Source organism: Trichoplusia ni, chromosome 15 (assembly GCF_003590095.1).
Source record: "Trichoplusia ni isolate ovarian cell line Hi5 chromosome 15, tn1, whole genome shotgun sequence".
Lineage (NCBI taxonomy): Eukaryota > Metazoa > Arthropoda > Insecta > Lepidoptera > Noctuidae > Trichoplusia > Trichoplusia ni.
In genome coordinates, this window is record NC_039492.1 from 4,011,070 (window position 1) to 4,034,183 (window position 23,114).

At 33.7% G+C, this 23,114-nt stretch overlaps 1 protein-coding gene across 1 annotated transcript; it reads left to right on the forward strand.

Annotated features, from left to right (window-relative positions):
- Positions 1-1,011: 1,011 nt before the first annotated feature.
- LOC113501290 (protein Wnt-4) lies at positions 1,012-3,124 on the forward strand. The gene is made up of 2 exons (XM_026882396.1): positions 1,012-1,111; positions 1,682-3,124. Exons 1-2 carry the CDS (start codon positions 1,041-1,043, stop codon positions 2,628-2,630), a joined length of 1,020 nt encoding a protein of 339 aa, XP_026738197.1. The 5' UTR covers positions 1,012-1,040; the 3' UTR covers positions 2,631-3,124.
- Positions 3,125-23,114: the final 19,990 nt, after the last annotated feature.

Consider the following 23,114-nt stretch of genomic DNA (forward strand, 5'->3'; position numbering starts at 1 on the left):
ACACACTCACTATAACCAAGTTACGTAGCATGCAATTCACAGATGCTAGTCCTACCACGTAGTAAAATTAAACACGTATGGGTGGAAGCGAGAAAGCGCTATACATGGCATAGAGCGATATCTCCTTTCCCCAACTACAATTGGACTACTTTAAGAGTCCGTAGTAGGTTTTCAGTTCGGAACGTCGCTGCGGAAATAGCCAGTCTCAAGCTGCATGCGGAACCCAAGTGATTCGGAATTTACATGCTAATGAACATGAGTGGAAGCTGATCGGAATATGGAAAAGATGTTTCTTAGGTAGTAAGGTGATTTGGTACAGAAAAAAAAAGTTTGGTTAAATTAAAAACTATTTATTACATACCTTATAGAGGTAATTTTCTTTGTTTTAGTTATGGATTAAGTTGTCATTCCTAAAAGACTCACAGTATCGGGGACCGTAATTTTTTCGTTTTTTACTTTAGAAAGGTTTTAATACAGTAAATTATAACATTGAAGGCTTCTTTTCTCTATATTTGAAACGGCATAGCAATATGTTATACATACCAATCTTACCTTAGTGCATCTTAGTATTCTTGGCAAGATACATGTTTTATTTTACCTAAAAGTGATGTTACTGTTTTGCCTAGAGTGATGTTTTGTTTGTCAATCAACTGATATTATCATCTGTGAAAATGTCAACTATCTGGGTATCACGGGTCAGACAGCGGACGCTCAGCAATAGGATTACGATTTAAAACTTAGATACGAAACCCAAAAAAAGTCATGTCTACTAACAGATTAATGATTTAATTTAATTTCCATTTTTCCAACTATCCCTATCAGCTAATTAAACAAGGAAATTAGGTCATCTAAGGCCGATATGCCAAGTTCACATGACTCGTCCCAATGTTTGTCCGGTCAAACAGATTTCTCCGTTTGTCATCACCATTTTCGGAGGACCCACCCTGCAGAGATAAGCTTCGCCTTTGTTTGGACCGTCTGTACCCACTTTGCCTTCAGTCCGAAGTGGTACGTAAAGGTGATCATGGTCGATCCTAATCATGTTTAACTGTATTTTTAATGTTCTATTGTTTTGTGCCGTTTCTATTATCGCGAGTAAAATTGTTGAAGGGTAAGTTTTGCTTGGATATTCTCGTTTTATGTGTGGAAGAAAATAGTGTTGTTTTTCTGAAGTGCTATGAATTTGTTTTCCTCTTTTAGTTATTAAGCCCTGATACTTTGGATTTCGTAATAACCAATTAATTAATTAATGGATTATTGAATCACAAAATTAAAGTGTTGATCTATTTTTCATTAATTACGCGAAATTTTCATTAATCAACATAAATAACCTGTAAGTTACAACACAACATAAATATTAAGGTGGCTCCTGTTTATGTAAACATTTGACAACGCGACAATTACAAGCTTCCTGGAAATAAGCCTGAAGGGAAATAGATTATTCGTATTTCAAATTCTTCAAGCGTCATTATGACGGTAATTACCGAACGACTTCCAAGAATATGTTAATAAAAACCGGGTCTTTTCGTATTAGAACGCCTTTACATCTAAGTTTTTATTCCACATAAACATTTATGTATAACAGAATATCTTTTTACAATAGTATAGCAATTACAAATATGTTACAACAAGTGTTTTCTTTTCAATAGATCCTACTTAAATTTATTTCTTTAATCCACAGATCTCAGCCTAACTTACAAAAGACAGTCGAGGCAATGTTCAGCGACCGAAGTCACGAGGTGCATCCAGGCCCCTGCAAGTTACTCAGATCTACGAAACGACAGGTGAAAATGTGTGACAGAGATACTGGCCTCTCAAATGCCATTAGCATCGCCAAGGAACAAGCAATAGCCGCTTGCGAAGAAACATTTCAGTACGACCGATGGAACTGCTCCGTCGTCTTCAATAGAAAACTTAAACGGAACATATTCAATAAAATCTACAGAGAAACTGCCTTTGTACACGCTTTGATAGCAGGTTCAATAACACACTCAGTGGCGAAAGCATGTGCGTCAGGGGACCTATCTTCATGCTCGTGTGTCGGAAAGTTCACCAAAAATAATACGTGGAAGGTTGCAGGCTGTGGGGATGATTTCAGACACGGAAAGAGAATCACTAAGAACTTTTTAGACTTCAAACACGCTGGGAATGATCAAATAGCAGAAGTATTAAAACAAGACGTTATAGTTGGAGTCGATTCCATAGGAGAACAAATGAAGGAGGTTTGCAAATGCCACGGATTCTCAGGCTCATGCACAACAAAAACTTGCTGGAAACGTCTCGGCCCATTCAATTCAGCCATGGGTCTGTTAAAGAAACACTACCACCACGCATTGAAAAAGAAAATAATGAACTACACGACGAAGAGAGCGATCACACCAAAAGTGAGGAACAAAATGAAAATTGACAGAAAAAACCTGGTCTATTTGCAGAGGACCCCAAATTTGTGCGTCAGTACTAAAGGCAGGGTCTGTAAAGACAGGAAGAATTGTGCGACGTTGTGTTGTGGGAGAGGTCACATTACAGGGAAGAGAAATGTGACGTCTAGATGTAGGTGTAGGATGGTAAACTGTTGCTTCGTCCAGTGCGATACTTGTGTTGAGGAGGTCGAACATTTTACTTGTAAGTAACTCGACGATATCTCAGTAGTTGTATGAATTTAACTATTTAGTATTTGGAAGATGGTTTGAACTGATATTGTTTCTCGGAAAGATGATTGTGGCCTAATGTGGTGTGCTTTGCTTCTTATTTATAGTAGAAAAGTGATACGGAAATTAAAAAATATTATTCTATTTTTTTTTAGCATTATTATCTGAGCATGTTAATATCCGCAACCGATGAAAAATATTTTTATATTTTGTTACGTTTACAAATTGTAAAATGAGTTTTTAAATTTTGGTCTTGTTCAAGTATTGAATCACTCATGTATTTGTTTAGTTATAAGATTGTATGTGATATACAGCCTTCGTGCTGTAGTAGGTGTGTCCGTTGCGATATGGAAGACTAGCTGTGATATAGGAATCGCGATAAGTAACTTACTCAAGGCATGTCAAGTCAAAGTTGGATTTAATAAATAATTATTAGCATATTATAATACACCTGGTTTTATTTCTTTCGTTTTATACAGAATTTTCAAATTGCTTTAAATGTGTTTTAATGCATTCTCCCAACAATCGTTTTTATTGATAGATTTACTTACAATGAACCCAATATTAGTAATTTGTACATACTTTAAAATAAGCATAATTCAAGAACTAATTAATTCAATATTAGTTACGCCATCTGTTTTAAAATAATGGTACTAAGACAGCACTGCCATCTATCAGATAATATAAAAATGTAAGGGAGCTTTAAAGCTTGCTGATACGAGCGCACGACTTTAGGTCGTAGTTCACGTCGTTGTCACTGGATGGCGCTTTACGTATAGTTTCTTAAAGTTCTCACAGATGGCATTGTGTGTTAAATATTTTGGTGTATTTTATTTTACATTTTTGTAATATAATGCTTAACAATAATGACTGTTTTTAGTTTTGGCATTTTATGATGGGATGTGCATTCTTACGGAGTTTTTTGTTCCCATATTAAAAAATAAGTGGAACCCGTAGCTACAGACGGCAGAAACACCTATTTTTATTTATTTTCAAATTCCTGAGATTCAAACTTGTTTGTGTTAATGCGTTATTCATAATTTCACCGCTGTTGGATCTTGATGCACCGATAACATCAGCTTAATGCATGTCGATCGCGAAATCTTATACGCGTGGAAAGCTTTGTACGGTTAGCAAAAAAACCTTTCAGGAAAAAGTACCGTGAGAAGAGTCCTCAGCAAATTTACATGATAACTAGCTGACCCAACAAACGTTGTTTTGCCTAATAAATTATTTCTAGTTGTATGCATATAAAATTTGGTAAAAATCGGTTAAACCGTTTCGGAGGAGTACGGTAACTAACATCCTGACACGGGAATTTTATATATTAGAAGATAATGCTAATGCGCATAATTTGTGAGAATAAAAGGACAATTTTTAATATGGAACTATTATAATAAAAAATAAAAAACATTTAAAAAATCACAATTGAAACAAAAGACACTCATTCACTTTAATTCCGTTCATATAAAAACCCACACAAAGAAACTATTCCAATGTATGTAAGTACAACTAATATTATTATACCTGTGTGAGTAATGTGTACATGCATGACAATGTATGTTTGTGTGAGTGCCCAATATCGTAGACTCATCGGTTCAGCGAGACGTGAACGATGCTACAAGACGCGTTCGGGTCGCAACCGCGGGAGCGCCAACAAAATAAATTTCACCTTTTAACTGAACACAACACAATATTTGAAATGTCACGTCTTAATAAAGATATAGGGTGTTACTTTTTGAGTCGATTTTCTATGATTTTTATTAAACTACTTATACCGATAGTAGCTGAATTTGTATGATATAGGATATCTATAACTTACGTTGTGATGTTGGTCATATCTTTTTCAGATACCTATCTTTTTTATTGATAAAACTACTGTCCATATAATTACAAACTAAATACTAGGTAACAGACACTTAAAATAAAGTACCCGTCAAACAAGCCAACTTTGCCAATCAAGGTATCTTTGCCCCAAAAGCAATTTATAAACAAATCCTCTTACATAAGAATCAATTTTAGTTTTATGGTAACATTTATAATCAACTTTCCACCCAAATAATGAATATTAATACAAATAGTAAAGTTGGCTTGTTTGACGGTAGTAAAAATCTTAGATGAAACATACGAATATTGTTGTATTTATGAAATAGTCACTTATACTACTTATTTTATTTTATAAGAATCACAATCAGAGAATACCACTGAGTTCAAGTCACATTTCAATTACAGTTTTATTCGTGTACTTACAACCAAGTTACATCATATCTTAGTCATTATACTGTATGCGTCACCATGACTTACTTCAAACATAAATGCAAAAAAAGAATCTTCAAATTTCATCACCTGATACACTCACTACACCTTGGCAACATGACGTCACACCCTCAAAAACCTAAATGCCCTTAAGAATGCGAGCACTGTAGAATCGAACACAAATTTAAAGAAGTCTAGAATCATCAAAAACAAATGACTAACACGGATACATATTAAGGCCTTAAGATCACTCAACATTATTATTATAACGCCTATAATTGACCCCTAAACCATTAAGGCAGGCCACAAAATTGCGGTTTGTTTTCGATGGCAACTCACATAATTACGATATTAATGAAAAATAAGCTAAAAAATGCAGCTTTGAGATTTATTTATTTATTGACCCGCAGCGAGGCGTGGACCCTACTATTTGTACATCTCGAACGTAACTCACTTTGCTCTCGTTTACCTGTAACTATTAAATATAAGTTAGATTTGAGCTAAACTTAGTTTAAGTAATCGTTTATCAAAAATACCTATCCGAATAGTTAAAGGTGAGCCATCTTTGTTAAAAAATATTAATGATTAAATAATCTGCTTTTATTGTAATAAATAACTATACAAACTTAAAAAAAACTCTTTATTTGCTAATTTCAGGTATACTTTTTTCAATGAGAGCGTTTAATAATTCATGACAAATGTATAAGAAAGATCTTACGCGCTAAAAAGTGAAAGTGACTAAGAAATGACAACCATTAGTAACACCGATCGTTACCTAGCCGAGACAATGCCAATAAAAATTATGTTATTCCAACCAATTACGAACCATTAAACAAAACTCTTTATAGCTTAATGTAATCCTCGGAGGTTTTAATACACGCCACGTTTTTATTTATGAACTCAATGTATTATTAGTATTAGGTATTCCGTACACGTAGGATCATGAGTCTTCCATAGTCGACGCTTTTCAAACGACTTTAAAAAGGTGGAGGTTCTCAATTCATCTGTATTTTTTATATTTGTTTCCGACTGTTTGAACCTATTTTGTTGATTCTTTTTTCATTTGACATGATATAGTAATTTCATCAAGTTTGGTTTAGTCGTTTTTGATTTGAAGTAGGTTGTAAGTTTTTGTTGTTAACACAATATGAAGTGAAGTGAAGGGTGGGCGATACGGGGAGCTGTCTGTGTCACTTTGACGTGCAATAAGTGCTACTTTGTTGCCTATTTTGAATAGTATGAAATAGGATATCTATAACTTACGTTGTGATGTTGTTCATATCTTTTTCAGATACCTATCTTTTTTATTGATAAAACTACTGTCCATATAATTTGATTTTTATATACCTCTGTAAGATCGGATGGTTTATAGACTCTAGTCGATAGGTAAAGGCCTAGTGTTGCCTATTGTGCAAAGGGCTTTAACGTTTATTGAATATGGGATCGCTGTATTTAGGAATTAGATGAATGGGTTTGTATATGAGTTGTTTTTATTAGTAATGTTTTTGCATAATACGTTCTGATGGACTTGAGTACGTTTTCTTAGTTTCAATTTAAAGTTATATCGTAATACCTGAAGCTTTTTTTGCATATCATCGCTTTTACATGTCTTTTTTGAGAACGATGGAGTCATCATTTCTTATCTGACTAAGTACTCCGAAACGAAATGTCAAAATAAACTCACTTATAATCAAACTCTATTACTGAAGTACCGCTATCCATCCATTTGTCTAACACCAGGATGAATCTAATGAACAGTGATAGCGAACTTCGCCTGACCATGATTTTCTAAGTTTAACTCATAACATATATTACAGTAAAGGTGGTTTTTCATGGACATCTATAAAAGGGTACAGCCCAAGGTCGTGTTTTATATATGACACAGATTTTACAAAAACAACACCCTCTATCTAAAAGCTCAGGAAATCAAACGTCGGGCTAAATTATTAATGTTTGCTTAACCCGATGTGGCTGTCGATAGCATATGAAGACGTAAAATGCTTTAGTTTTTGTTTTGTCTGTCCGTCTGTACCGTGGGCTTGGTTAATTAATTATGATAAATAATGCTATATTATGCATATCGTGTTATACGCCTCACTTGATAGGGTGATGAGTTCTTATTTAGATAACTGAAGAATGGAGAAATATTGGGTTTTATATCACGAAGGTTTTATTTGGCTTTGGTAATCTGTGTATTAGATATTCGATGAATGTCAGTCTATCTCTTATATTCCGGTAAAGCAGTTAAAGCCTGATCAGGCTCAAGACCCCGGTAGTCTGAACTTTTAATCATGCCTAAGAACATTTGCATAAATAACTCACTTTAAAAAAACAAATTAAAAATGCTCAATCCGTTCGAGAGCAATTATACCGAATAACAATAATTTAATAACTACTAACAATAAAGCCAAAAATTTAAAAATTTCCAGAGTACCAAAAACAAAAACTTCAAACATTTATTAACTTCCAAAGCAAATAGAGTACTTTAACTCCATGTTATATCAAACATAAAACAAAAGGTTATCAAAAAAAACACAAAATACTCCAAATGTCTTCTAAATATATCAGATTCGTAGCTTTCCCCTAATCGTTCATTAATGCAGAATATAATCTCGTCACTGCATCCGAAATAGCCCCAATCTTAAGCGGCTACTTAAGCTGCCACCCACTGCCAAACTCATAACAGTGTCATTTTAAACGTTTAATTACGTATAATGTACGCATAATTGAGCACATTTACTTCAAAAATCACTTCAAAGGATAAAAACCTTAAATACCCCTCAAGGATTAGAATGCGACACTATTATCTAACAGGTCTTTAGCAGAAATACAACAATAAAAGCGCAACTGTACGTAATTAGGAGGCTGGTGTTATAAAGGACTTCTGTAGTATTTTTGTTAAGGAGCAACGGAACGGAAAATTATGGGATCCGAAGGATTTTTACTGAAAGGGTGAGTTTTTAGTTTGGATTTATTTTGGACATCCGTTCGAAGATTTTTTCAAATAAAGAGGAAAAAAGATATTTATAGGCTACCATTAAGCACACTTTTTGAACTTAAAAGTCGAAATTGAACAGCACCTTCACTGCTTTCTAAGTACTTAAACTGTGGAAGAGTAACGACAATTTTAAACTGTACTTTAATAGGTGTAGTTCTGTCGTACCATTCCCAACCATCTTTTCTTCTCGACTTTCATGTAAGTAACACCATCGATACACAACCAAAAATTGCCAAAAAAACATCAACAAGCAGTCAAAAATCTCTTGACTGTGCAGAGATCAGAAAAGATTAGCATCAACCAAAACGAATGCTACCAATTATATGTATAAGAGCTTAGCTAAAAAATCTATACTTACATACCTCAAGCATCCCTTACCTGAACTCTGAATGGAGATCTAAATCCCTCCACAATGGTATTAGGATCAATAAATGTTGGAGTATTTGTTTGTGACAAAATTTACAGTTACACTGTTCTCCGTGGTCAGTCGCGCGTGCTGTATCGATGGACAAAGGCATTGCGTTCCTAATGTATTTGTGTAAAGTAATAGATATGTTTGCCAGTTTTTTGGGCGAATTATTATTGCGAAATGTTGCCTGATTTGAGTGGAAATGGATTTGAATGTTGAAGGGAATTTCGTGAATGTTGGGGAGCCTCATTGAATCTAATCATATCCCTCCTAGCAAAGCATTTACACTTTACGCAAAGTCGTAGATGGCTGAATACTTAAATATTACATTGATCTGTCTAAATAAAACTGTGTCAAATTTACTGTCGACGTCTTTTAAAAATTGAACCATTAGCTATATCGCGAAAGCACAGAGTGTCTTACTAGAAAGTTTTTATCTTTAAAAAATATTTAGTGAAGATTTGCACCTACCCCATTTATGAAGCTTTTCAGTTAAAACATCGACCTTTAAAAAATAGTAGTGCAAACAATATTTAAATTGAATCAACTAGCCTCGGTAACCATAGAACATAAATATACTCTCATTAGCATTTCGTAAATAGATCCCCGTATTAAGGGCAAGCGTATTTTTGATTATTTAATTAAGACCCACTATGGTTGATGTGCGTTGATAATCAGGAATGGCGTCGGACGGGTCCGTGTTCGTTTTGTTAATAATATTTAATCTCTTCATTCTGACTGGCTTGTTTCGGTTGGGCATAGATGGTTATTGTTATTTATACCTTGGTATATTTTGGATATAGTGGCCTTACTTGTAACGATTTTGATGTGGTACTTTAATGTACAATTTTTGGATTGGATTGGAAATATTTCTGTAAGAGATCTATAAGTATTTCTTTTGAATGATTCATTTCCCTTTTCAATTACTTTACACGTAATTTCTTCAAGCTCGAAGAAAACTTCAAAATGAACAACATCCTCTTTGGAGGTTCCCAATTCTTTTTTTTATCAGTATCCCACTCCTGGCCAAAGGCCTACCCCAAACACTTCTACCATTTTTTATCATGGGAAACATGGAATCAGCCCACGCGGTTAGCGTAAGATACTATTAAAGACCCCCAGACCTAGATAGGGCATTTCTGGGTTCTACAAGGAGGCGGAAACCATGGCACTATCTGATGATACTATTAGTAAAATATCTTCGATTATTGACAGTGCGATGCAACGGAATTACTATTAATACTGGATAATGGATGGCAAATTACCTGATAAAATGTACGAATGTGTGATTTTAAGGAATACACACTTGTACCTATGCGATAGTTATATAATGAAGGCAAAACAGTCTCTTCTTTTTTCAATATGAACATGTAATTTCTTAATAAAGTATGGAATTTTATAATTACCATCGACCACAGGCTTGGCTTGTTAAAGTTTTTCTTCACAGATATCGTTATAATTATTGTAACTCGTAAATTGAAATTTATGATCTGACAGACTTATTTTCGTATTCAATTCAAAGTTTCGATCAAATCGATTTGTACATTTATTCGATTTCGCCAAGTTTTCGATCAATTTAGTGTAATTATTGTATTTGGTGTTTGACTACTTAAATGCTTTTCTATTAGATATATTTTCTGGGACATAATTTATCATGTCTAGATATAAATGCGTAATTTCAAAGACCAATATTTCTTACTGTTTAATTCATGTGGCACTAATTGGTTTAAGTAAATGAATGAACTGGCTGGTTAGTCTTGTGTTTAGTGGCGCCGACTGTTATACCGGAGGTCGTGGGTTCGATTCCCACCCAGGACAAATGTTCTGTGATGGGCATGGTCATTTGTTCTGTGTCTGGGTGTAATTTATCTATATTATGTAGGTATTCAGGAACATATAAGTATGTTTATTAGTTGTCTAGTAGGCACTCATAATACAAGCTTTGCTTAGTTTGAGACTAGATGGCGCTGTGTGAAAGTTGTGGAATATTATTATTGACTAAACGTCAGACCACCTAAAATAAAAACTTTCCAACACATTACAATTTACTTGACTAAAGACGCTAAACTTACAAACGTAAGTAGCCTTGGAGTGTAAAAACGCATACCATATTAGTTGAAGTCGGTTAGATTCGTCGTTTCCACGTTATGGTGGCATCTCTTCAATTATGTATCACTACGTTAATGTATTATTTAACACTTAGTCGAGTTTCGACATATTTCTTGTTGGCTCCCCGTGGAGTGACTACATTTAAGCGGTGGCGCAAGTTATAGGGATTGTGTCTTCAATTCTGTAGTAAAAATTTGGTATAGCACTTAAGTAGTTGAAAGTATTGTTTTGTGAAAAAATAACCTCTAGCGCACTAAGAAATTTAATTCTTGTCTAGCAGGGATTTTACAAACATTCAATTTACATGCATAAACCTAGACCCACGACAAGTATTTGTGGATGCTTGCACAAATGCGTATCTTTAGCAGCGAACCCGCGGTGTCGTAATTTTCATTTTTTTTTAGTTGAGTTTTCTAAATCGAATACCTTAGCTTGTTACTGTAAAAACCTGGGCGTCCATTTAAGTATTTCCTTGTAAAAAAAATCTACTGCAATAGTCCAAAGTATCTACTTTGAATCTGCACTCTTCTGAATCATCATTTTTTTTAGTGTGCGATGCCTTACTCTTGACCCCAGTAAGATTTTAGTGACTTTAAAAGAAAGACAGCTATTTTTAGCCTCAGCATGCAACCTCAAAAATCAATTTGATTAACAAAATGTTGTTATACTGAAACCCAAAGTACCTAATAACCTAAAACCCAAACCTAGGCTGTTACTTTCGTGACTATAAGTTTAAGACTTGCACCACAATCCCCGTGGTGTTGGTTATTTTTTCAGAGTGTCAACGAGATCGGATTGACAGCATGGACGGGTTGTGAACACTGATACTGCAACAGTGTTTGTCAATCAAACTGGGAGGGTTAACATACCGCTTTTTGTGACGCTTAGTTAAGAAATTACGGTTATTGATGCCTATTTTTGTTGTTATTAGACGGTTTAGTTTGAAAAGGGTTTAGTATGACTATAAATGAAGCAGACAATGTAAGCTTTGTGCGATAATTTGGGCGACTTTGGCCGCGGAAACTCGATGTTAATTAATAATACATGTATTCTCTGCTACAAGGATATTTATAAATTATTTTATAGTAATAAATCTTTCAAAGCATTAGACAGGCAAAATTCACTGTTCGTAAGTGGCCCTGACTGCTATAACTTAGGTTGTGCGTTCGATTCCCACTCAGGACAAAATATGTTTGTGTGATGAGCACAATCATTTGTTCTGAGTCTCGATGTAAATTTTCTATGTTATGCATGTATTTAGAAATATATAAGTATATTGATCAGTGCTTATAGCACAAGTTTTGCTTAGTTTGAAACTAGATGGCGTTGTGTGAAAGTTGTGGAATTTAAAAAACACCAAATATATAAAGTTAAGGAATATGAATGATTTGCTTTGGCGAAACTACTAAATAGCATCTTAAAGAGTTATATTTTATTTATTAACCTACGAACGTATACAGATAAAACCTCAATTCCCCTTCTTAACCATTATACATCCTTCTAGTAATGAGCAGAGTGTTAAGTTCATTTATTAAGTCCAACTTAATTGACTATTCTCCCATACGTGAGACATTATTTTTTCAATTAATTTAATAATGTGCATTTTAGCAATGATACGTATCGACTCTGTTTTACTTTTTGTGTTTGCTTTTTTTTAAATTGAGTCTTAATATATTGAGAAGGATGGCTCTATGTTAGACTTAAATTGATTTAGGAACGATTGTGGCGTCTTACAGTTATTTTTTTTTACTAACTCACTTACATAATTTTTAAAAAGACTCTGCTTGATTCATTTCTATTCCAAAATTTGAAACGATCTTTTGGTGTGAAATATTTAACTAATATTATGATCTAATCGACTTAAATTGAAAAATCAAGTTTAGGTTTGGAATAAACTGTCGTAAAGGAACAAAAATTTACGCATAAATCTAAACACTTTGACCATAAATCAGCAAAAAAGTCACATAATTAGTAACTTCAAAAAATAATACTCCAGTTTAAATACCAGAATGAATAACTCGCTTATAAAACAAGCAATGAGGTCGGCCTTTGCACGAAAGTCAATTAAAATTATATCATTAATCCATGTCGTGGTTCCGGTGGCAGTATATTTGCTTTACCTTTGCCTGAATTAAAATATAGCGTAGCATAACTTGATCTGATGACAGCGTAAATATTTTACGTCAATGACTAAGGAGTTTGGTATGAGGTGAAACCGCTTGGGAAGTATTTTCATTTTTGGGTGCTGGGAAATGTGTATACCATACATATATATAATTGACTATCAATAGTCAATTATTTGTAATTTTTTTTCTAATTAAAAAACAATTAATTTGAATATTGGTAGAAATTTATTAATCTCAGGGATGATGACTTTTTTATAGTCTGTCATGTAGTTAGCTAATATTTGAGACGTTTTGTCCTGCAAAATATAAATTTTAAACTATGGTGAATGGAACTGACATGTGACGTCTTCTGTGTACAAATAATAAATTTTGCGAAGTTGTTACGTCGCAACTTACCTAAACTAAAGCAATCCTTGTTTTTCATTATTATGCCTGGTAAAGACCTCAGGTACTTTTCTCCAGTGGTTCAGATCTAAACACTATATAATTCAAGGGACATATACTATGTAAGACTTAGAAGATCCTGTCTTTACTTTCCCAAAAGCTGTTGCTTTCGAAATTCTTCACACAAATTCAACACTAAATAATCTTCCTTCAATGCGTTTTTCTGGAACAAATATTTAGCTTGCATATCTTGTAATTTCACTTCTCAATCACTAGCTATCACCAGATCTGGGAGTGTACAGAATTTTTCATCGTTTCACTCCAACGCGCCGTCCATTTTATTTGCAGCCTTATTTTTGACACAACGATTAAAATGATAAACCTTGCGAGATGTTAAACTCTCTTTGATTACGATAAAAGATATATAAATGTTTCTTTTTTTTCGGTATTTCAAATTCTTGATGAGAAATCTTATAAAAGTGAGTGTGAAACTGTATTAAACATTCCTTGTTCAAGTTGTTGGACTTGTTAAAATACTTGAATGCGTTATGTTTTATATGTATGTATGTATTGTAGAGGGATTCGAAACTGAGGTGCTGAGAGTATGATTGATATGGACATAATATATTTGGATGTTGAAGTGTTTGAAAGTTGATTTCGTTGATTTCAATTTACCTAAGCGTAGGTAAATTGAAAAAAAAGAACATTTTACACATATTTAATCAATGTGAACTTGGATTGACTGACTGTGATTGCAACGGTTAAATGATATACAATTGTTAAAGTCTTTCAGTTGCCGCGGGTACCTCATTATGGTATTTCAGGATGACAAAAATATCCACAAAGTCGACAAATTTCTAGAATAATCTAGAAAAAATAACAACAAAATAAAATGGAAACCACCAGACGCATTTTGTTTACCACTTCACTTTCATTCGGCCATTGTTTCTTGACACGCAAATTTCCCGAAAATAACTGGGAAAGGCAATAAAACAAGGTTATCAAATAATTAGGAAACACTACGGTAAATGACCAGAATCCTTTATTTTTAAATAAGGGTTTTATATTTGCCATTCAATGTTCAATGACGTAATTCTGTGGCGCCTTGGAGATACTAGGGCGGCATAAAATTTTATTGTTGTATGGATTCATTCAAGTATTGCGCAGTAGATAAGGTTTCCATTCACTGCAAGTGACCTTGACTGGGTGGTCAGTGGAGTTTTGGAGAAGACTAATAATGTCTTCGCAATCAAATGAAATAACATCTTATTTCAGATATAACCTGCTATAGCTATTTTGTAATCAAAACCAATTTAAGAAGTAAATATCATAATATATTTATTATCTGATATTTTTTATTTATTTTCCAGTTGCTTTCTTTAAAGCTAGCTTGTAGAAGAAGACAGAATTAAAAAATACCAAAATATGTACATAGCTAACAAAACGACTACATATAATCAATTCTAAAGACACCCGAAATCCTTGCGAACAAGAAAAAAAACAGCATTTTGAATTATTAGATCACATAATTTACCATTGTGCGCCTAGCCCGCCAATGTAGACCGAGCCACCACGAAAGCGCGAAATCGCTGAACAACTGTTTTTATAAAAAAATAAATCATTTATTTACTTGTCAAGACAAGAATGCCCAACACAAAAATAAATATGTAACGGTCGGGATATACTGGATACGCCTTAGAACACTTTATAAGATCCTTTCGTGCCGGCGCTTGCTCGCACAAAGGTAACAAAAGGGAAAAAATAGGAAAAAAATGTCGAAATGTAGGCGGATCAAGTCATAAGAGGTAGCGAGTACCGATGTATTTATGAAGCATTCCTTGGTAAGTTACATTAAAGGTCGATTAAACATTTTTAAAATATTTTGAAATAGGGTCTCATTTATTTTTTTGACAAAATCATTAAATTTGACAAGCTTAATTTAACGCCACACAATTATTAAATTTGCCACCAACTGCTTGAGCCGTTTAAAAAAATTGCTAAATCGATTGCTTTTAGTTTGAAGTTTGCATATTATGTTGTTTCATAAACTGGAGCAATATTTTGGATCTATGATTTAAATATACACAAAAATATATAAGGTTTATTGTAGAATAAATATAGCCAAGTCTTTGTTGTCTAAACTCTGTTGTTCGAAACGCTAGTTCCTACAATTTACACCACACAAAAAGAAGATGTCGGATCTTTTAAGAAAATTTGGATGCGCCGGGTGCGATGTTTTTTTTTCAAAATCACGTGGGAGGTGAGACGTAATTGCCGAAATTCCTAATTTTTGACAATCAATGGACAGGATATTGCTATTATGATGTACCAAAATCGACGCCATCTTGCTTTAGTGGTGCTTAAGAAATATTCTAAGATAATATCGATGTTTTTGATTACGGACCATTTCTATAATATTTTAGGGATTTTTTGAGAATTTTATTGCTGAAATTGTGTGGGAACAATCAAATGATGGAACGATGGGATCAATTATGTTATTGTTGCATATAAAGGAAATGGTTATGTTTTAAAACGGTTCTCATAATAATGATATCCATTTTAAATGTGTTAATATTATGTAGAACCCTCAAGGCAAGTGGAATTAGAATATGTACCTTTACGACAAGAATACGACATGTCATATTTTTCGTGTCGCAAATAATAATATACCGCAAAGTACTGTATCTTCAAATATTCACGAAGCATATCAAAAAATAATATTATAATTAAGTAAATTAGGAACTCAAAAAAAGTCACTGACTCCTGTTCGTAAAAAATCTCTACATAATTCAAATTTAACCATTCCAGCAACAAGAAAATCCAATCAAAAATGAGCATAGTTCATTCTCAGTCGCAGCAACCTAATTTGGAATCATCATAACTTCCAAACAATAAAGGCATGTTTATATTGTATAATTCAGTTTAATTGTTCATTGAGCGCTGGCGTGAACGCCCGAACCCACACGACGGCAATCAACCTACCACTCCAACCTGATGTTTTAATAAATTTATTTCACATCTTTCCTCCCTTTCTAAAGCACACTGTATGAAAGAGAGGAGTGTAGTTTCCTTGAGAATAGTTTCCCGGTTCTCTCACACCCCGTGTTGGTCCATTCGTGACGGTCGTCTGAATTTCATCTTAGAAATTGTTGTGGTGTAGGGATGGGAAAGGAATGCTTGGTTTTATCGATATCGATTAGTATTTTATCTGAGATAAATATTCTTATATATGGGACTATGAATAGTGATGTTTCACAATAAGAAAAAAATGCTTTATATATAAAGCGGTTTTCTTCTGTAGCGAGAAAATCAAGAAATAAAGAGAGCTTATCAATCTTGGAACGATAATTGCCTATCGTAATTTACTGTATTCTCTTATTTCTAATTCAGTTTCTAGCTAAAGATACTACATACCCCTAACGGATCTTTCTACGTATATCACTGTACCTTAGTTTAAATTTAAATATACTTTACACTAAATCGTATTGAGACTTCTACGAACACCAGTCTTATTTATTTAAGTCCACAAAAATAATATCGACAGTCACGCATCACATCACTCGACCACGCCCCCGGTGCATTAATAATCTCGTCTCACAAAACAATCTAAAATACAATAATTTACTTTCAAAAAGTGACGACTTTGTCGCCTAATTTGTTAAAATTGTTCCGCAGTTACCATTTTTTTTTTAATCTTTTTTATTTTGGCGAAATGAGTAAGCGGTTATCGCTCTTTGTGTGTGTTCTAAGATTAATTGATCGTATGATTATTATAAAGGCATTTTTCTGTCGACGGGATGTCTTTATTTATATTGGTTCTATGCCTACCTAGTGCGTGGGAGGCGTAATGGTCCTTGCGTACGGAGTTTTCTTATTTATAACGTGGTTTGTAACGCGTTGACGTGTAAATTAATTGGTTTTGAATTCGAAAGAGGTTGGTTGTTAAAGTATGATTTTGTATTGATTGATTAGGGTAGGTATAGACATCTATATAAGTGTATTTTTAATAAAAATATTTCAAAGTCATAGTTCATCATCCCACCGCACCGAATGGCAGCATGCTGTGAGAGTGTGTCAACTTTAAGTTTGTTGCGCCGTTTCTTTTCCACAGTTAAAAAAACTTCCTAGTAAATACCTACCCGTGTCAATCAATGAATTCTCAAAATCTTACTTATAGACCACCTGAGATCACCCGGCAAATACACACGTGATCCAATTGTGTTCATATTTTTACCCATCTTTTGTTTTTTAAAGAAACATTTTTCTATTGTTACTAAAAATAGGTACTTACCTACCAACACTACCTACTAACAGGTATGTCAAACTACAAGAATAGGGTTCTCATGAAGAGTATATTGCACTATTCAAGTTCCAACCTAAGAATCGCAATATGTATGAAAGAACAAGTGGTATCCGCGAAATAAAAACAAAAGAAGATAATCCTTTGTTTATCATTGAAGGCAAAATAAACTTTTTCTTTGATAATAGATAATCTTTCTCGGAAGCCTGTTTGCCCATATGTTACAGGATTATGGTCTTAGCGTTCGCTTTGTGTGTAACCAAGCAAGTGCCAACGTGATCGGAGTGGTCGCTGCAGACAATATGGGTCTTACCCGAGGTATAAAACTTTATAACCTCATTGGATACTGGGAGCTATAAAATGTAACTGTACTGAACAATTTGCACCTTCGTTTGCCATCCACCTTGTAGAATAGAGATAAGGTTTGTAGTTTGAACATAACTGTCTAAATATTTTATATTTTTGAAATGTTTGGACAAAAATATACTGAAATGCTGAAAAAAAACCATTTGAAGCGTAATTGTTTCACTGCCTATAACGCCAATAAAGAAACGGTAGCATAAAATATTCTTTTTGGGACTCTACATATTTTATTATAAATATAATATTATGAGGAATTTAAAGCTTCAAAAGTAAAGTTACCCACATGTTTCAAAGAATTCTTACCAGCATCGCATCAAAATCAACAGTTTTCATTTCAAATAGCCTGCCGCGTTTTCCAGGCACTTTTAGAACGTCACGGTAATGACTCTCGTTGCCTTTTTACATAACCTATGTATTTCTTATGAACCTACACTAAATGAGGAGAACCTCATTAGTTTAACAACTCTTTTGAGCTTTTGTACTAAAACCGAAAGTGTTGCGGGTAACATCGTTTAAAGGGATTAGCTAATATCCCATTGTGAATATTGCAGAACAAAGACACCGATGTTAGACAATCAATCCTTATCTGATAACGCTTTTGGTATTTCGGAAAGGTGTAGGTACCGCGCTTTTGTGTAATATTCCTTATTTCTTTAGAATTTTTAAAGGGTTTTTTTGCTGGGAGGTATTTTACTTAGAGGCAAAGAATCATGTTGTTTTGTGAGAAAAAAATATCTGGTTTATATTTCAGATATTTTTTGGAATAATCTAGTCAAGTGTTTTGGGAAAAATGTTAATATAAATATATGGTTCGTTAATCGTTTTTAGTTTATCATACAGGCAGGTGCCTATTAGGATGAGTGTATCACTGACGACTTTCATTAATGAAACTCCGCTATAAATAAATATCAAAATTAAGTTTTATTTTTAATATTTAATGACCTATAAAAACCACCTATCAACATTGATAAAGCCGTTTCAAGCGCCATACATTTCTATGAACTGATAAATACGAATAACAGGTTTTTAATAAAAGATTAAATTGTCGTTTGGTGCCATTAAAAACGTATTCCCCTTAATCTTAAGGATCGTAAAAGTGTTGAATTCTAGAACTATTTATTGGTTGAAAACATTTACAAATAAGTTGGACATCAATAAAAACGGTGGACCCGTTTATAACTTGACGAATATCTACAAAATATTTTGGTTGTAGAGTTTACGACACGACGGAGTCACGCCTACCGAGGACTGTTCGTGTAATAAAATTAAATTGAAAACTAAAAGACGGCTGCTCCTAGATACCTTTGTCGGGTGATACCACTTTTATAGTTTGTTTCCTCTGATATTGATATTTAAATGTTTTGGTAGCTGTGAGCTGCGGTACACGATAATTTGAACTGTATTATGTTGTTATAATGAATCTGTGTTCATGTTGAACGGGTCAATTCTTGTTGTATGTCTGTGTATGTTATGGTGAGACTGAAAAGAACATTTTAAAGTGTGAACAAAGCTAGTCAAACTCAGTATTTTAAATATCTTGGACGATCAATTGGTCTATTAGGGATTTTAGTTCTTGCCAAGTTTGCAAGAAAAATCTCACTAACTATTAAATTAAATAGATACAACCCCTCAAATATTTTACACACAACTGGTCATTAAGGGGTTTTAATGGCTCTTGCCACGTACCTAAACAGGTAAAATCTTACTCACTATTAAATTAAGGAGACTAACATACAATCTCTCAAAAAAATTACACGCTATCACTCCATACCTCTTCCGACTCCATCAAAACTTGCTCTACCGTACATGAAATACCAACTCATTATTACGCCGTGGCTCCCACACTGCTACTTTTCGGGTACATTTCTTCAATGGCGTTTTTTCCTTTTTTTTTAATTTTAAACCGATTCACACGCTCAAAGTGAGAGGTTGTCGTCGATATGTTAGTTAAACATGTAATCAGGCTATTAGTTCATATTGGCGGCCCGATTGATGGTTCCATTCTGTAGGATAGTTTTTGTGGCGCCTATTACTGGTATTGTTCGATTCCTTCTTGGTTTTCGATGATTTTTTTTTGTTATGCAAAAAGTTGAGTCGTTCAGAAATGCAGTGGTGTTTGGAATTTTATTCCTTCTTCTTCGTACCTTCATTCAGGTCATAGTCGGCTTTGGCGTGCTTTATTTGGAGAGCTTGAGGGGTGTACAGGTTTTCTCAAACTTGGTCTGCCTCTAGGAGTTTTCTGCTTTGGAATTTGATTAGTCACACTTATTTAAAAAATTAAAAAGAAATCAGAGATCTTGATTAAATTCTTTTCTTTTTTCGTCACAAAAGCTGTGACCACACGCACAATTAATGCCTACCTAATTTCTGTTTCGGTTGCCGATAAAACCGTAATTTATGCAAATATCTGAATTGAAGTTTACGGTCGAATGTTTAATGAAGTTTTGTAATCGGAAATACCACAAGTGACGGTTCTTGCTTTTGGGTGGCAAAATTAAAAAAAATGTCTCTAATATCGTAATGTGTCTCAATGTTGTTGGTTCCGAGGCCCATTCAGATTATTTATTATCCTGATTTTAATATTTATGTGCATAATTAGGTTAACATACCTTTTTTGTAAATAGCTAATTAAGCGTTGACACATTAATCTTACAATGTAGTTTAATATGTTCTCTAACAATTTTTTTTATAAATTGTGTGTACACATGTGAATGTATTTTTTAATGTTTCTGGAGTTAAATATAATGATCTATTTTAAGAAATGCTTCAAAAAAAAAATAGTTCTGTAGAAATACATTCTTAAGGAAAATCAATTTAGATATTTTTTTTCCATAAAGTTCATTAAATTAATTACCTACTTGGTATTTCATTGACTGTCTTTTTCTAAAAACCATATTTTTTCAGACCATAATAAACCTTATCCTATTCCATCCTATTCAATATCCAGCAAATCCAAACAGTTGCCAAATCACCTCATAATAAATGTCACTGACAAAATTAGTCAAACGAGGGTCACTAAAATGATACTACATTTGAATTTTATTACCGCTTTGCTAGACACACTTTATTACAAATCTATTGACATGAAACTAATGAAGCAACATTTTAACCCCGTCAACTGGTACATTTAGAGACAGAAGTCGGTTATCACAAGCCGATTTACCGAGTTCCAGTTTTACCGTCCAGTTGTACAGACTTCAAGAGGTGGTTTTCAATTCTTCTGTACTTTTCATGTTTGTATCTGAGAACCTCAAAAGTTGATATTTTAACGTGAAAAAGCTGCTTCAAAAAGTTGTATTAAGTTTGTCTCATTAGTAGTTTTCCTTCAGCGAAATGTATTTATAAATTGGTGATTTCTTTGTTTTAGCTTTATCAAGTGTCAAGCTTGTTTTTTTTTTTGATAGCACAACAGTATCTCATTGATTTTATTTTTCACAGTGCTTGTGAAAATACAACAGATTTAGAGATGTTCTGTCACCGACAGTACATAAGTCTTTAGGTATAAATTAAAGCATTTGCAAGCGGCGAAACTGACGCATCTTAATTATGTAAAATGTCGGACATCGCTGACCATTTTGTTGGAGCATGAATCTATTAGACTGTTTTATGTCTTTTTTATAGACTGTTGTGTTTTCACCTCCAACGACGCGCATTCGATGTTTAAATTTGACCTGTCATTTGGTTGTTTAATATTATCATTCTTAAATAGATAGAACTGTTTTTTTTTGTGATTTTAAGGGTATACGCTAGCGTAGATAAGGACATCCTCTTGTGTCATATTATTTGTCACAAAATAATTAAAAAATCAGCAACTGTACTAGAATTCAGATTAACATATAAATATCAGAGATAAGTATAAAATCCATAAATAAAAAGGCATGTTCTTCATTCTCTAAGTTTCTCTCGAAACTTATAGAATTTCCGTAGTTTATAAACAGGAACTCCCCAATATACATATAGGGCCTATCTATTCATTCATATACCTATATTATCGGTGGTCGCAAAACATCGTGCTTGTGTTGTGTGGTCCGGCCGCGGGCGCAACGCTTGACGGATCAATTGCTTTATTGTTGCCACCCCGTGGCTCTCATCTCTTGGGGCTAGTGATGTGCTTGTGCTCCGGACTTTTGGGATAATTTCTGTTTTCATTAATCTGGACACAATTCTTTGAAAAATCTATCTTGTTTAAAGATTACTGTACTTGATTTGTTGAATATTTTATTATGTAGGCGTAAAGATATGACATACAAATTCAATTTTAAAGTTTTGTCAATAATAAGTATCTGCTTAAAAAATAGTTACACTGACTAATTATAAACTAACTAATTTAAACTTTAATTTTTACACTGATTAATTTAAACTTTGCAAAATTTGAATGAATTACATTTCATTTCAATTTTCTGCAACTGTCTTTCTCTACAATCGTCAGCTTTTACTGCTGACATTAACCCCTAATCAAACCCCGGGCTTTCTTTCAATCCCGGCATCACCACATCACTAACCCTCAACGCCCTCCCGTGTCGCTCGGAGATTCCACACACCGCCTCTGGTTACAGACCGCGAAAATTTTTCCATAACGCGTGGATAAAATAGGTGTTATGTCTTATTGTTTGACCTATTCAATGGGTTAGAAGCGTCTTGCTTTATTACGAAAACACGTTGGGAGAACTTTAAGTTATCTTCTTGGGTTGCTTGCAGCCAACGTTTGTACGATGTGCTATTGTTTTTTTTTGTTACGCTTGCTTCTTGGATTCGCCTGAAGACTCTATGGAGAAGTGTAAGTATTATACCTTTCGAAGCATGTATTTTTCATACTGTGAAATCAAAAATAAAGTGTCGGAGTTATGGCCCGATTTCAATGCATTTATTTGGGCAAATCGCCAAAACCAATGTGACTTTTCAAAGAGTATAATAAGCTTACAATTTTTCGGAATGAATTTCGAGAAACAAAGAAGTTGACGAGAAGAAAAGCTATTCCAGGCAATTCCCATGAAAACCCCTTCGAGTGTGGCGTTCAATATAACATTTAGGTACCTACCTATATTTAGATTCATTAGAGTTTTATACAAATACTTTTAATATCAACAGCACCCAATTCTATAAAGTAATTTTGATTCCAAAAATAAAACTAAACATTATGAAGTATATGATAAATTACACGTTAGATGATCATTAAACAAACCTAATTTTTATTTCAATACCTACCTACCTGAATAAAAATTTAAAAAATGTATTTAATAGCCCCCGACCTGATTTCGCCGCGGGGTTACAAAATCTTATAAAGACAAAACCGAGCAACTAAAATGCTGCTTTTCACAGAGAATAATAAAATGAGTAATGAAATTATAATTTATAAGGAAAAGTGGATGATTGAGTTTCCAATTATATAGTTTTTCAATTAAGCTAGTTTAAATTCGCGGTTGTCTCATTTACAGAGGCCGCCGCTCATGGAGGTCTAAATGCGTCAAAACATTTTAAAAATTGATTAATTCGTCTGACTTATTCAAGTAATTAAGCTACA

Excerpts from the sequence above, each read along its gene's own strand:
- LOC113501290 (XM_026882396.1), top strand. The coding sequence starts at position 1,041 with ATGTTTAACTGTATTTTTAATGTTCTATTGTTTTGTGCCGTTTCTATT. Across the intron at positions 1,112-1,681 it reads GCGAGTAAAATTGTTGAAGG|ATCTCAGCCTAACTTACAAA; the intron begins GTAAGTTTTGCT and ends TTTAATCCACAG.